The 15,915-nt window shown below is 42.7% G+C and overlaps 1 protein-coding gene across 7 annotated transcripts in view; it reads left to right on the top strand.

The window, feature by feature from the left end:
* The window catches only part of LOC126278064 (eyes absent homolog 2), a 1,079,207-nt gene that overhangs the window by 875,177 nt on the left and 188,115 nt on the right, over positions 1 to 15,915 (top strand). The window contains exon 1 of one of the 7 annotated variants that reach the window (XM_049977890.1): positions 7,954 to 9,356. The exons of 5 other annotated variants lie outside the window; for them this stretch is intronic. Coding sequence is in view for 1 of the 2 variants with exons in the window: in XM_049977887.1 (XP_049833844.1) it covers positions 9,771 to 9,842 (72 nt within the window). In the remaining variant the exon portion in view is untranslated. One more of the 7 variants, XM_049977887.1, reaches the window with a different exon arrangement.

The following is a 15,915-nucleotide window of genomic DNA, read 5'->3' as shown; positions in this document are numbered from 1 at the left end:
ATTTCAGTAGGACCGTTTATATACACTGCCGGAAAAAAATTAGTACATCTGAAAAGACGACTTCGCGTTTCATCCGGAAACGGCATGTGCGTCGTCGATAACAGTAGATGTACTGGTAATGATTTCACGTCGTTCGCCAACAGATAGCGTAGTAGGATAGCTATCCGTGCGCCATCTGTGTGTAGCCTTTAACATGGAATGCTCACAGCCAGAAGGCACAGTGTGGTGCAAACGTGTGAAGTAAGCAAGGAACCATGACACGGAGCTGCAAACGTCCTCGCTACAGGCAACTGAAATGGGTCAAATTGTGGCCTTCTGAGTGGTGGGATGGTCCTTTCGGAGAATTGCCACACAAATAGGGCAAGCCTCGTCAATTGTGCAATGATGCTATTATCTTTGGTCGCGTGAACATTCTGACACTCGTAGACGAGGTTCTGCACTCCCGCAGGATTGTCGTATTGTAAGGGCAGCAGTGGCAGATCGCACAGCCACAACAGCACAGATAAGAGGGCCTGTGAGCCCAGACGTGTCAACACAAACTGTTGCGAACCAATTATCAGCAGTGGGACGACGGGTACGCACACCTCTAGTCCGTCTTCCACTGACACCACAGTATCGACGTGCGTGGCTCGACTGGTACCGTCAGAGGATGGTCTGGAAGACGCACTGGCGCGCCTTGGTCTTCAGAATGAAAGCACGTTCTGCCTGTACGCAGGTCATGGTCCTTTGCGCGTACGACGTACATGCGGTGAGCGCTGTCTCGTAGAGTACATTCTCCCAAAACTAGCCCCGCACCAGGCCTTATGGTCTGGTCTGCTACAAGTTACAACTTTGGTGTTTCTGAAGGGGACGCTAACCAGCTTTCGCTACATGCAGAATGTTGTTAGACCCGTTCTTTTATCGTTCATGCTACAGGAAGTTTGTGTGTTGTTCCAACAGGACAATATTCGCCCACACATTGCTCCCGTGACTTAACGTGTTCTCCAAGACGTGCAGCAACTTTCCTGGTCAGCACTATCTTCAGATTTGTCCCCAACGGAGCACGTGTGTATGTGTGTGTGTGTGTGGGGGGGGGGGGGGGGGGAGGGGTTATGATGGAACGAGAAGTGACTCATGCGGTTCGTCAAACAACATTCTTACAGAACTACGTGAACAGATCGAGCAGGCGTAGCATAACGTATCCCAGGACAGTATTCACCATCTTAACGATCAAATGGATGCCAGAGTCAGCACCTGCACGTACTAACATAAATGTTTCAGCGTGGCTTGATACCCGGTACCTCACAACCGCTAGTGCTATTGAGCTGTGTATGTAGTCATTTCATGCACTTAATATGCAATGTTCCAACAATAAATCTTGAGAGCATTGGAAACTTATAAAAGGGTGTTTTTTTTTTTCCTGGGGTATATTTACATCTATCAATTTCCAAATTTCACAGCTAACTACTAGAAAATAAAGCAACATGAAAATGGCAAGGAACTCAGAAATTACAATCTACATTTAACAAAAAATACTTTTTAGGTGCTTGTGTGCGGCGCTACCCACGTGGATGGGCTTACGACCTGACAGTGAAATTCTAGCTAGGTAAAGGCGGACATTGCCAAGCTGACAGCACCTGCTATCAACAACAAGTCGGACACGGTTCGTAAGTCCACAGGTAGAACCGACAAAGCCACAGAATGTTGCGTAAGGGGGTACAGGAAGGAGAAAAACCTCTACTGAGAGGAAAGAAATAACGGAAGGACTGTTATGCGAAAAGGAGGCGGGATCATATGAAAGTAACAACATTCCACTCATTTACACGCTCATATAGTTCAAATGGTTCAAATGGCCCTGAGTACTATGGGACTTAACATCTTAGGTCATCAGTCCCCTAGAACTTAGAACTACTTAAACCTAACCAACCTAAGGACATCACATAACTCCCAGCCATCACGAGGCAGAGAAAATCCCTGACCCCGCCGGGAATCGAACCCGGGAACCCGGGACGCTCATATAGACGTCAAACCAGTATTCAAAGTCGTAGTGCTTAGTGTAGGCCGAGTGGACACATGGAGAGTGCACACATCGATTCAGTATTGTACTAGCTGACAAACCCGGCATTACCCGGCTACTAATTTTGCCAATTTTCTATTAGAATTGAAAACAAAAAAATCGTTTCCATGTATCCGCGACAACATCTTTGAAATTATGGAACAATCGTAGAGATAAATATCCATTATGTGCAAATGTATAACTACTGTATGCAAATTAAGAAACATGATCTCGGACAGTTTCTGTGCTGTACGCTGAGTGCAGCTGCTTTGCCTGTCTGCGACAGGTTTCTGTAAATGTCTCTATGACAACGCCTCTTCATAGTTGTATAGGCGGCAAATGTTTTCGCCTACAACAGTTTGAGCTTCACAGTTGAAAGCTGTCAAAAGTGCAGCCCCTTTCAGAGATTTCCTTAACTTGCCCAGAGGAGTGTCCTAGTAGCAAAGAAAAATGGTATTAAAACTTCATACATGATGTGGAAGTTTTCACGCATCTCAGTGTTTGTGACGTCATATGTTCTGAACTATCTTCGGACAACGTTATATTTGTGCAGGTACATTCAGCGACATATGTAGATACTATCTGCAATATGGATTGCTACTAGAGTTAGTGGCAAAGCAATGCTGAAATTTTTAACGCATCTGAGTGTTTACAACGTATTATCTCGTGAAGCATGTGTTTTACAATAGTACGATATTTTTGGTGTATTTAGCGGAATGTGTGGATACTGTCTGCGAAATTTATTGCGAACAGAGTTAGTAGCAAAGGAGTTACAAATTTAAAAGTCATCCATGATGCAGCGGTTTCTGACACATCTTATTGTTTATAACGTCATATCTCCTGAAGCGTGTCGTACAGTGATATACTTTTACACTTTCGTTCAGTGCTATATGTACGTACTGTCCGTAAAATGCGTCACAAATATGGTGAGTAGTAAAGAAGTAATAAATTGTAACGTCATGCCTCATGCGGTACTTTTACTGCATGAACAGCGGAAAAGTAGCAAGCGATAAAATTTTTTCCTTGTAGTGATTGCCAGCGAGAAAAAAATCGTAAAGATTTGAAACTATGTGTAAAGTTCGTTGCGAGTCGCTAATTGCTCTCATTCTGAAATACGGGACGAATGAAGTCTGGGAATTCACACCTTCCGAGCTAAGCTTCTTTTTGATCCCCACCCCTTTGATTGGTAGGTGGCAGGGGGTGCCATATTGGATTTCCCGCGCAGACTGCTGGCGAAACGGCGTGACGTCACTAGGAATACGGGTATCGAGAACACTACAAGTGCGTTGTTAATAATAGCAAGTTCCCATTCCCCTCTGTTAAAATAAGTATAATTCAGTCACGTCTTACCTACTCTTATTGCTAGCTGTTTTGTAGTTCTATGAGCTAAAGCAGAAAACATTGTGCTATTACTGAATGCAAAAATACTTCACATAAAACTGCGGATGTCGTTTTCGATTTCCGAAAGATAGAGCTGACCTTGTTAATGTGAATAATGCAAGGATCTGAAGAAAGAAACAGATTAAAATCTGAAAAACAACTGCTGAGGTATGAAAAGCATACTTTAAAAAGAAGTAACAAGGTCCTGAAGCCAAGTGATCCAAGTATGTTGCGGAAACAAATAGGCGTACTTCCTCTGGAATATAACAATAAAATTAGAGATACTCAAAATAGCATTTTGTCTCGATGTTTCTCGCCAGGCGAGTTTCGAACTTGTCATAAATAAAAAGTGAGTGAAGTGGGCTCCGAAAGATATCGCATCTTAAGAGCATTCTCACCCAAAGCGTTTACTTACTTCCAGAAAAAGAACTACCATTTTCCTTGCCGGTTAACTCTTCAGAAATGGAGCAAACAATTCAAGTGCAGACCTGGTACTCTGAAAGAATGTATCTTACGAAAGCTGTGATAGAACACACTAAAACGCTTCCTTTACGTTTGTTCTAACATGCGTTGTGGGAAAAAGCAATGCCTGCTGCCATTCCAGAAGGGTTTAATAGCTTCAATAAACACTATCTTTTCACTTTAGAGTGATATAAAAATATGAGAGCTTCGTAATTCTTAACTCCCAGGGTAAACCAAAACTCTTTGCAGAATTTTTTCCGAAATTCGTTGCCTGAGTGCATTTTACGACAACCCAACAACGCCTTCCGAAGTGAAAAATAGAACGCGGCTTCTAATATTAAATTCTAACATTAAATAACGAAAAGTGTGAGGTGATCCACATGAGTTCCAAAAGAAATCCGTTGGAATTCGATTACTCGATAAATAGCAGAATTCTCAAGGCTGTCAATTCAACTAAGTACCTGAGTGTTAAAATTATGAACAACTTCAGTTGGAAAGACCACATAGATAATATTGTGGGGAAGGCGAGCCAAAGGTTGCGTTTCATTGGCAGGGAACTTAGAAGATGCAACAAGTTCACTAAAGAGACAGCTTACACTACACTCGTTCGTCCTCTGTTAGAATATTGCTGCGCGGTGTGGGATCCTTACCAGGTGGGATTGACGGAGGACATCGCAAGGGTGCAAAAAATGGCAGCTCGTTTTGTATTATCACGTAATAGGGGAGAGAGTGTGGTAGATATGATACGCGAATTGGGATGGAAGACATTACAGCAAAGACGTTTTTCGTCGCGGCGAGATCTTTTTACGAAATTTCAGTCACCAACTTTCTCTTCTGAATGCGAAAATATTTTGTTGAGCCCAACCTACATAGGTAGAAATGATCATAAAAATAAAATACGAGAAATCAGAGCTCGAACAGAAAGGTTTAGGTGTTCGTTTTCCCCGCGCGCTGTTCGGGAGTGGAATGGTAGAGAGATAGTATGATTTTGGTTCGATGAACCCTCTGCCAAGCACTTAAATGTGAATTGCAGAGTAGTCATGTAGATGTAGATGTAATATTGGCTGCAAATGCAGAAGACATCTCCTTTTCGGCAAATACGTCCGTTATAGAGTGTACTAGTGAGATACTGTCACATGTTATTCCAACAAACGAAACTGAACAGAACTTCATAAAGTTCGTCACAACCATGTTCTTTATTAACGTTACTAGGAATATGGCAGCTGATTTAGACTTACTAATTTCAGTGAACAAGAACTAGATATGTTGCGGTTTCCTAGTTGTGAGCCAGCAATCAGTGAGGACTGCGAACCCCGAAGAGCACAAATATCTTGCGAATTACGTAGCATTTAGATGCAGGCACATTGACAATCCCTTGAGTTCAGTACCAGAAAAATTTCCTCTGAATTCAGATTGCATCACCGGTAATAACTGGATCTGCGTAACCTCCAAAGGTGGGTTGATTTTTCCTGAAGCTGACAGATTCAACAAAATAAAGGAGTCTGAAGTAATATTTTGTAGTTTTCATGGGCGACATGTAACGCAGTGATGTAAAACTTTCTACAGTAACCGCAAAGTTTCCCGATATGCACCATTAACTGGTTTCTCTCACAACCGTGTTCTTTATTAACATAACTAGGAATATGGCAGCTGATTTAGACCTTTCGCTAGAATAAGCCTATAAGGCATCAGCAGCCAAAAGCTGAAATAGAAAAAAAGAACTGGTCGCAAAGAGAAATCTTCAGTGGGTTGTGTCGTCATCAAACTGAGCTACAGTTAGTATTTATAACCGCAGTAGCACGCTCCAGATCTTAATATTAAGTCCTTGACGGTAGCTGATATTATAACATAAAAGTGTTAATGTCTTATAATTTTAGGTGTAAGCGATGATTAATTATGCGCTTCAACACTTAACAACAAACAGCACATGAGGCAGGTGTTGAGCTCTCGCGTTAGTATTCCCGATGACAGTACACGCATTAACCAATAGCAGCGCGTGAAATCCCTTCGACCACGGCGTAATATTCCGGAATATTTTATTAATTGTGACAATTCCGGCCGTGAAAGTGTACATTTTACAAAAGCAGCTAGACACTCCGGAATGGCCTACCTGACTTTTTCTAGTTGCCTTGGGTAGGTAGTTCTTACCCCCACAGCGATTGTGCATATTGAAGAAAAATATAGGCTATGTCCGCCCGATGTTCATTAGAGGAACGCGTAGAAATTTTAAGTAAATATACCAACAACTTTTAGAGATTTTTGCTAATAACTTCTCTCCTTTATGTATATTGCGTACGTTTATGTTGCAAGTCAGATTACGAAATCTTATGTAGACAGTGATCTTCCTCTTGTCGCGTAGGTTAAGTGTGCAAAATTCCATCAAGATCGGAAAAAAATTGTAGAATTGTATGAGCTACAAACAAACAAACGGATACACGTGTTTATCTCAAATCTTCATACGAATTCTTTTCGGATGCTGTATTTCTCTGAATTGCAATTTCTTGGATGTTATGCTGAAGCGATGTACTAAGCGCTGATTTTAAAAAAATATTACTCTAGTAAAACGTATTATCATTAAAATCATAAGCGTATTTGGCACGTTACAAGTGTGGGTGACTGCAAATAATAATTTTTTTTTGGGGCGGGGTTGGGGGGGGGGGGGGGAGGAGAGAATGTAACAAACCGTTACCATTCCGAAACCAAACTTGGGATACCCGCTTCATCACTGCAAAATAAATATTGACTTATCCTAGGTAGCAGAGTTCACCGTTGGCGCACCCGAAGGTAATTACGGGAGAGTAAGTTGCATTACGGTCTGAGCCTCGCGAGTTTCAGCGAGCATCGAGCGTGCAAACAGGCGGCTGCGATCAGCTGGTAGTACCGAGCGCGACGCAGGCAGCGCGGCGTTTCGCGACGCCCCATTGGCCGGAGGCGGAATGCGCGGCTCGCCATTGGCGCGGGCGCTTTCCCTCCTCGAGGTCTTTTTTGCCGCCCGGCCGCGCGGCCGAGGCGCCTCGCTGGAAGATCGCACACTGTTCTCAGCGCGTGCGTTGTGCGCGTGTGGCAGGCGGCGCGACCGTGCGTGAGCGTGATCGCGAGCGAGTGCGTGCTGACCGCGCGCCAGGATAAGATAGCGCCGGCCCGGCGCCTTCTCCGACGCCTGGCTTCTCGGAACGCGTCCCGCGCCTCGGACTTCGCGCTGCATCTGTCCATGTTACCAGCAGAGAATGTGACGCGTGTGACGTTCGTACCTAATCGCCAGTGTGAAATCTGTTGTCGCGTACAGTAATCCTGTAAGAATCGTCATCACTTGAACAATAGCGACACGGATTGCTGTCGTGCGGCTGTCTTCAACATGGGTTCCCTGCTTAGCTAGCAAGAAATTCTCTAGTGTTTGTCTGTTGTCTCTTACGTTGTGCAGTTCTAAGGGACAGCTGGATGTTATGTATGAGAATGTAAACAATCACCGCCTATGTAGAGTGACTGTTCTAAGCAATTATTGTTTCTTGCACTGAAAACATCGCGACTTGGTCCTATTGTCGCATCAGATCTAGAGGTCTGGTACTGGAGAGACATTGCAGCAGTAGCAATATCCGATCTTCTATCGCAAATCAGAAAACTTCGCCCTGTTTCTGCGAATACAACAGCAGCAGTCCTTGCTCACCCCAGAACTCGAGCGCAACCTCAGTGAAGTGCTTACACGGGTAACGGACTCCCCTCCAATGCGCAACGTCTGATACTCTCATATAACAAGTCAATTAAGTGTTTCATTGTGGCACCACTTTGTACTAAATTGGGCTAGTGATCATTACAACCTGCTGGCAGGTGATACGATTTTACCGATCGTTTCTGATCCGTTGAGTGCAATCAGCAACTGAACACCCGCTGAGGCTCTCTCGCTAGAGTAAGTCCCTGCGTGTGTACGGCGCCACGGCTCACACGCGCGTGGGACGCGCCATTCGTCTTCCCGAGCAAACGTCAGGCCGGCTGCGCGTGTGCGCTGCGCTCTTGTTTTTGTGGGTGATTCCCCTCCTCCTTCCCTCCCCCCCCCCCCCCCGCCGCTGCACCCGTCCCCCCTCTCCGTTCTCCTCTCGCTGCGACCCCTCGCCAGCGACGACACCGCGGCTAAATTCTCCGCGCATTAATGTCAATTTGAGGCCACCACTTAAATAATAGAAGTGAGGTCTTCATTATCTGCCCACATGGTCCGAGAACAACATAGTTTGCCGTTTTTACTGCTTTCGCTGGCTTTTCGGTGTCGACACTGGTGACGGTCCCGCAGAGCGTTCTCTGTTAGGATTAACAGAAGTCTTGAACGACCGCACGTCTCACCGAGCTACTCTGCGCGGTGAATAACGTAGAGAGAGACAGAGATAGAGGGCGAATTGATTTCAATTTCACTGTTGCTATGCATCAGAAGCCACAGAAAACGCTGCATACTTTTTAGACTTGTCACGAAATATCTGTGTGTTTGAGGCAGCAAGTCATTGATTACCATCCATTCAGCAGTATATGTCAGTATGGTCTTAATGACATTTTTAACTGTCTTGGCGTTGTGATTTTTCGACACGGTCTGGAAGTGACAGTGGCCTAGTCGTCATACACTGTGTTGCAAATTACCTTTGTAAATATACTTCCCGTTGCTGAGCCTCTTAAACGGCAGGTGCGTGTTACCTGCACGTTTCAGTAGTTTCTGTTTTATGGCTCATAGGCAACTGACAGGGTAATTTACACCCGAAGCCGTGTGATACTTACGGCCCATTGCTGCTGTCACACCGCAGAGTCCCGAGCTTGCCGACTGGTGCGCGTGCGCCTGCTCCTTCAGCAGCCGTTGTCAGTCGCCGCTACTTGCTGGCGGCTGGCGTTTGTTTGGAGAGTACGCCGGCTTTTCAGCGCACAGTGCCCATAAGCGGCGTCAGGGAAACGAGCGAAGCCGACGACGCGCTCGCGTCAACAGCAGCGGGCGATCAAAAGCGCTGGCGGTGCCGGCCGCCCTACACTGTCACAGCAAACAGTTGTGTTTCTCTCGGGCCTCCACTCCACCTCACCTCTTCTCCTGCTGGTTAACTCATTTATTGGTGCATACGCCGACTACACTGGTCTTCCGTACACACTATACAAAGTGCAAAGTAAAATAATGAAGTGCTTTTCTAATCAGCTGCCACGTAAATAGTATAAGGACGTATGTACGACTGTCATTAGATCTGAGTTGGAGTTTTTATCACCGTGTAGTAATTGAATGCTCGAAAACAAGAAACACTGTGTGACGGACTTCGAAGCGAATCATTTGGACTTCATCGCGACGGCGAAGAAGAATTTTGCCAAAGAGAGAAGTTGTACAATGGTGTTACGGTAGATCGCTGTTAAAGAAATACTGACAATGTAGAAAAGTGGTGAAACTAAAAAACAGTTATACAATAAATCTCAACTGTCCTGAAGACTATGAAAAGGCACGAACGAAAGATGACAAGAATTTGAGGTATTGAACAGTCATTCACGGTTATAGCAGCGCGAAATTTATTTTATAGTAATGTGCTCACAGCTGTTTGTGTTACCACCGCAAGCGCGCTGAAGTACGTACAACTTGTGTTCTTCCTACAGTTATCTTCAACGCGTTATTCCTCTAGCACCAACTGAGGTAAGTACGAAGTATTTCACATTCGACGTATTTACGAAGAATAAACAGTAGGAATCTTTCAAGTGCTTCGAGTGTGCTCCTTTAAAGAAACGCTCTGAAGTTCGATATAGTGGCAAAAAACACGAGAGGTCAACTTCTTCTAGCGCGAGAGATGTCTCTGCCGGCATTAGTGCTAAATTGGAACAATCGAGGTCAGTAAGTGACTGTGCCCGGAAAGAGCGGAGTACCTTGCATCACGGCGACAACTTGAGCACCATGGTGACGTTCATCCCGTGCTGCCCCAGCCTCGGACTTCGACTGGGCGACGCCACCCTCACCTCACCCCAGGTATAGTGCCGGCTGTTCACCATTCTCCATATACGCATGCACTCTTGCTCAGACCCGTTTTACTGGTTTTTTCCTGTAGCAGGCGCAGTTAAAGCATCGGAGGAATTGTACCGTACAAGTGGCAAATCTATTCTTCAATCTTGTCGTCACTGTAAGCTATAACAACATAGATAAGAGAGTTTCCGAAAATATTGCTTGTGTGGTCTGGTTCGATTCCTCGCTCTGGGACATGTTTTGATATACCAGAAAGTTTAACCTCTACTTCATAACGACATACACCAGTCATACATAAACGGCAGTAGGTTGCTTTTCGATCGCTCTGAGAAACACCGACCCAGGAAACTTTCGCTTATATTTCGAACAACTGTTCTCGTCTTCCTTCCGTAATCTGCAATCTTAAAAATGTGTTTCATGCAATATTTTCTTATGTCTGAAGCTTTTTGTTCGTGTCAGATTTACAGTACCACACGGGTCGCAGACAAGTAGTTGCAGCCTGTCGATTCATAGTACGATCTACTTTGTCAGTACCAATTTGAAACCGTACTTCACGAGGAGCACTGAATTGGTAGTAAATCTGTTAAATGAATTACAAAATGCTGTACCCGTTGTCATATCCCCTAGCTTTTTTGCTGCAGGCTTTCGTACGTTAAGACAGTTTTCAGATGTGACTAATTTCCTTAGTGAAATAAAACTACGCGTATCCAAATGGAGACTGAACTGCTGTAGAGCGTACTCGTTCGAGGCCCATAGTCAGCAACCGCATTTCCCTGCAATCTATTAAGGTAACACCAGATATTTATGCGATCTTTATGAAAATACTCTCCCGAAGCCAACTTCATCGCCCATAAATAATGTACTGGTATTATAAAATATGCGTTCTGTAATAAGTAATTAAGTAAAGTTAATAATTATATTATACCATACTTCTCAGTAGATAGTCTGCAGTTGTTATATCAGCATCAGTTGTCGGCAGGATAATTAGGTGCCTATCTGTCTTATTTACGCATCGTTCTCTCCATCCCAATATAATTGCGCTTTGATGTATCACATTGGCTCATATTCTCTATGGCATGACTGATGGACGCAGTGTCAATTCTGTAATGCATGGGACGTAAAACTGAAGAACACCAGTTGGGTGTTGTACCAACATGCTTTCTATGTACAATCTGATTATTGTATAGCAATATATTAGAACAAAATGTAATAATATGTGCAATAACGATACTGCGAGCTGTACGCGCTGGATCGCCTTTGCTGCGTTCTCGCAGAACACAGTAGCATAAAATAGATCAATATCGATGTTATAAAACCACATGAAAGCAAAGGCCCGGTTGACATATGTGATAGCTATACACCTAAATGGACAGCAAAAATATAGGGAAATATTCTATCTCGGAAGGCAATAACTCTTTGATAAATCATCTGTCACAGTGTTGTTTACTGCGTGACGTCGTAGTGCTACTTTAATGGGAGATGGAACAAGCCTTGTTCGTTAGGCGTAACATAATATCGTGCCGGAAAGTCTTTCCTTAATTTGTCGGGGGAAAGGATCACCATAGCATCGCTTCACATGCAGATAAGATATACCTGTATATAGCACACCATTTCATTAAAACAGCTAGGATGACCATGATATATTGCTTGTGGTGTAAGACAGAGTCAGAGTTCAGAAAATCAAGCTAGGAATAAAAGTGTTGAAAGTTTCTTTCAACATTTAGCCATCTCTTTCCCCGAACCTCACATAGTGCTTCTGATGTTGCGTTTTATCATTTCGTAAAATATATTTCAACCTGTGCATTTAATGAGTTTTGATTCAATATAGCTTTAGAGTAATTCTCTTAGAAGTTCATTTTAGACCCATTGTTATTTTTCTACAGATACTGAGAAATTAAGAGCGACATTAGTAATAAAGGGATTTGTTCACTGGGGAAAGATGACCGCAATATGCATAGGACTTGTTCAGTCCTCAGTTAATTCGATCTGTTGTTTCCCGAACAGTCATTTCGTATGTCGACTTCTGGAAAATGAGTTTCAGTATTTTGCGAACAAAAGGAAGCGCTGCAGAGGTCACGACTCTGGTATCGTATCCCAGAGAAGCGAGGTTCAGATCTCTGTATGACCAGTCTCATTAGGTTTCCCTATTACTTCAACTAATGGCAAGATAGTTTCTTCAACAGACGCGGTCTCTCTCTCTCTCTCTCTCTCTCTCTCTCTCTCTCTCTCTCTCTCTCTCTCTCTCTTTCTCTTTCCCCTCGCCCTCGCTTTACTTTCTTTCTCCCTCCCTCCCATTATCCTGATCCGAACTACCTTTGTGATGTATTGAATTTGATCTCCCTACCTTGATCAAATACATAATAGCACAGCAGCCCATGTGTCCGTAAGCGAGCAGAGAAAATGCTATGAATAACACAGCATGGAGAGCTGCATCAAACCAGTCTCAGGAATGAAGACAACAACAACAACAACAACACAGTACGATTATGACTTGGAACACAGACCACCTAAAAATATATTAGTGCAAAAAGAAAGATTAGAGATCAACATTCCGTCGACGACGAAGTCTAGAGTCAAAGTAAAGTAGGATCCGGGAAAGATGGGAAAGTCGATCGGCCGTACCCTTCAAATGAAGCATCATATCATTTGCCTTAAGCGATTTTGCAAATCACAGAAAATCTAAATCCTTATAGCGAACAGCTATTTTACTGGTGTCCTCGCGAATGCGACAGCGTAAGAGTGTTACTGCAATCTGCGACAGATCGTTGCCCATCAAGGAAGCTCTCCTGTAAAATACGGCACGGTCTTGTCGCGATGGCTCTGTTCTGCTTTACTCCATACATAGTGCCTGCTTATTTTATGATGGAAGAGAGGTCACTGACTTGTTTTTAATCCTTATTTATTAAAGTGTGATTCTCTACCTCACTGACTATGTGCCAAGGTATAAATCCAAAACCCGGGGCTCGCTCGTCAAGCGGTCCAAGAATTTTTTTTCTGTCGCCTATCACTTCTTTCTTTAATGTGCAAAAATTTGGTTCATCGTGGTTCGGAGCCTATGTCAGACTGAAAATTCCCTTATAACTGCACCGAATAAATCAGTTCAAAGATAGAAGGAAGCTAAAGGGAAACTGTCTCCAAGTTGACCATCCTTCGGCTTGTAGATATTTTTACCTTACATACTTTTAGTGTGGTCCACTCCATGAAGTCTGAGCGGTTACGTACGTAAATAACCATCAATCACTGTCTTGAGCTTTTCTTTTCATGAATGTCAGTGACATTGTTCGTGAACTTTGCGTCTGTGAGGACTGCTCCGTTTATTTTTTTTTTTTTTTCGGCATGTTAAAAATGTTGCTGTTACTGGCAGATGTTCTTGTAAACTCGTTACACTGTGTTAATGTTTATCTGTTACCGTAAACAAAGCAGCTAGAACAAATGTAAAATGCTGTGTCAAACACAATCCCATAGTGATTTGCATTAGTGCAGCGCATTCTAGTTTGTAGTACTTTGGTGAGCAAATGCTCAAGAACTATTCTCATTGACAGAAGCAGCTGATTGGACAACCTTACACACTGCTACAGGTTAGTCTGACATTGTCACCGGGAATCGAGATAGAGTTTTCAGTACGAAAGATGTTTTCTGCTGTCACATCGTTTCTATTTATTTAATGTGTCTTGCGCACGGCAAGTTTAGAGAAAGAATTCTAATTCTCAAATGCATTTTTATTACGTTATGGCATTTTAAATTTGTTGCTTGTTTTCTTTGAGCCAATACGCTGTTGTGGTAATTTCAGCAACGCTTGTTAAAACCACACTTGAGAATGAAATGACAGCAGCAGAGATTTCATAAAGAATAAAACAAAAATATTCTCAAATAGTTGCCTAAAGTGCTAACCACCAGATCACAGTGGCAGCTAGTCCAATTTCCAGCGAGTGTTTCATAAATAACTCTTCATTTAATCGCTATTTTTATTGACACACACTGGCAGTGTTTATATGAAATTCTCAGTTCTGTGGAGATCAAACTCACACTTCAAGCAATCGTATGGTTTCGATCGCGTTGGGGATCACATGACTATGATACATAGATATGAAAAATAAACGCTCATTTTTCTCAGTTACGGTTTTGGAGTTCTGATAATCATGTCGGTGGATAACACCAGGTTTTAGCCGTGGCGAACGTAAAACGCCTTGTAGAAGAGGAAAAATGCATCTGTCTGAAGATGGAGAAACTGCATGAGACCGTCATGAGAAAAATACAGCAATTTAAAGGGCAGTTGGCCATCCATCTAAAACATTGACAATTTATGGTTTTCAGTTAGAAGTTCGTAATTAAATTTCAGTTAATCAATCTGCCTGTTGAATAGGTTTCTGGATAAGTAAGTTGGTGCAACCAGTGTAAGAGCACTATTTTGTGGTGAAAGCGAGATGGTCGTTAGTTGTTCGAAGTTCTCATCTATGACTATTGAGTAGAAAGGCAGACTACCACTTTATGAGCACAACGTAGGTTGTCTTGTCTCTCCATGAAAAGCCTCAAGGTGCTTCCTTCAGAAGACTAATATACATTTCTTGTGCCAACCTTGACTAATGCAGCTAATTTTCAGTCTGTAATGACCCTAATGTCACCGGACACTGAATTTTAAATTTTCTTCTATAGTTCCTCCCTGGACGACATTCGAATCTTAATCATGCTGGCTGCTGCCTTATTGATTAATTATCAAAATGGGCTAAATATAGCTTTTATTTGCCTTTAGTACGCTGTGTTGCCAAAGTAGTTGCTGTTGAAGTGTATCATCAGCGCGGGCCCTATTTGGAACAGTGAACTCATAACAGGTAACTACTCAAATTTCCGCAGTGTGCCGATGCTTTCAACATCTACGTAGACAGTAAATGATGTCAAACATTGTCATTCACAGAATGAGATTATTTTAGCTCATGTAAACAACTACATTCTAATATTTCCTCTGAGAAATTTGATCACGTATCCCAATTTTTCGTATCCACCTTGCAAAGATGAATCAACAAAAACAGGTCTTTTAACATCTGTGTCACACTGTTACTTGACTTTTGATGAATTCTTCTTGGAATCTATCTTGGAAACATCCTGGCTTCCAGGAATAATTTGCACTGAAGACACTTAGTTGGCTTCTGTCAATGGTTTCTCCTCGCTTTCGTAAAAGTTACTGGCTGTTGTACCACGAAAGAGCGTGGTCACCACACCGAGAAAATTCCAAATACAGTTCATTATCTAATAAAGAGCAGAATACGCTACGAAAACCTGAAAATGTACTTTGTGTCATTTCTTCATTTCCGAAGTCTTATTACTAGATTTCAAGTATTAGAAACGCCATAACGTACTGCTTAACTAGGGCCAGTGGTATTAGAGAAGCTACGAGTTAATACGTTCTTCCTGTTCTCCATCACGAAACTCTGCAATACTCAAGAACGAAAATGAAGGCCACAACTGTCAATCCTGCTTTTGTCGTACAGCAGTTGCCATGGATGGACGAATATCTTGCTAAGTTGATCGAATTGCCTGCTAAGTCACATGCAGCCTCGTATGTCGGAATAAAAGATGCACAGCTGTCTCGTCCTATTACTGAATTTCATTCTTGAAAGTTCCTTGCAAATTTATCTGCGTGCAGCATAGTGTATTTTCATTGGTAGCTGGGGACAAGTAAAAGTAATAGTTTAATGCGCGTTGAGTCTTGCAGATGTATTCATTGGGCAATTTTTTCTTAGTTTTATTTTAACGAGGTCGTTAATATTGTGCCTTATTCGGGTCCCTTGTAGTTACACAGTAACACAGCAGAAGCTATATTTATTGCGTTCGATATAATTCAGAAACATCTCTTCTATATTTGTGACCACAGCCTGTTTCGAGAAATCATTAACTGTAATAATAAGGCAAACAGCTGTTCAATAAAACTGCCTTCCATTTAATGTAAATAACTATAAATATATTTGTCTTGATCGCAATATAAAGAAACAGAATAACCGGTTTCGCTTGTTGAATAACCATCTACAGATTTAGGACAAATATAGGCAAACGATTAACAGGATCGTAAAATACATTGGTGAAA

The sequence above is a fragment of the Schistocerca gregaria genome, chromosome 6, assembly GCF_023897955.1.
Source record: "Schistocerca gregaria isolate iqSchGreg1 chromosome 6, iqSchGreg1.2, whole genome shotgun sequence".
NCBI lineage: Eukaryota > Metazoa > Arthropoda > Insecta > Orthoptera > Acrididae > Schistocerca > Schistocerca gregaria.
Note: the sequence above shows the minus strand (reverse complement) of the source record. Positions and strands in the feature narration are given on the sequence as shown.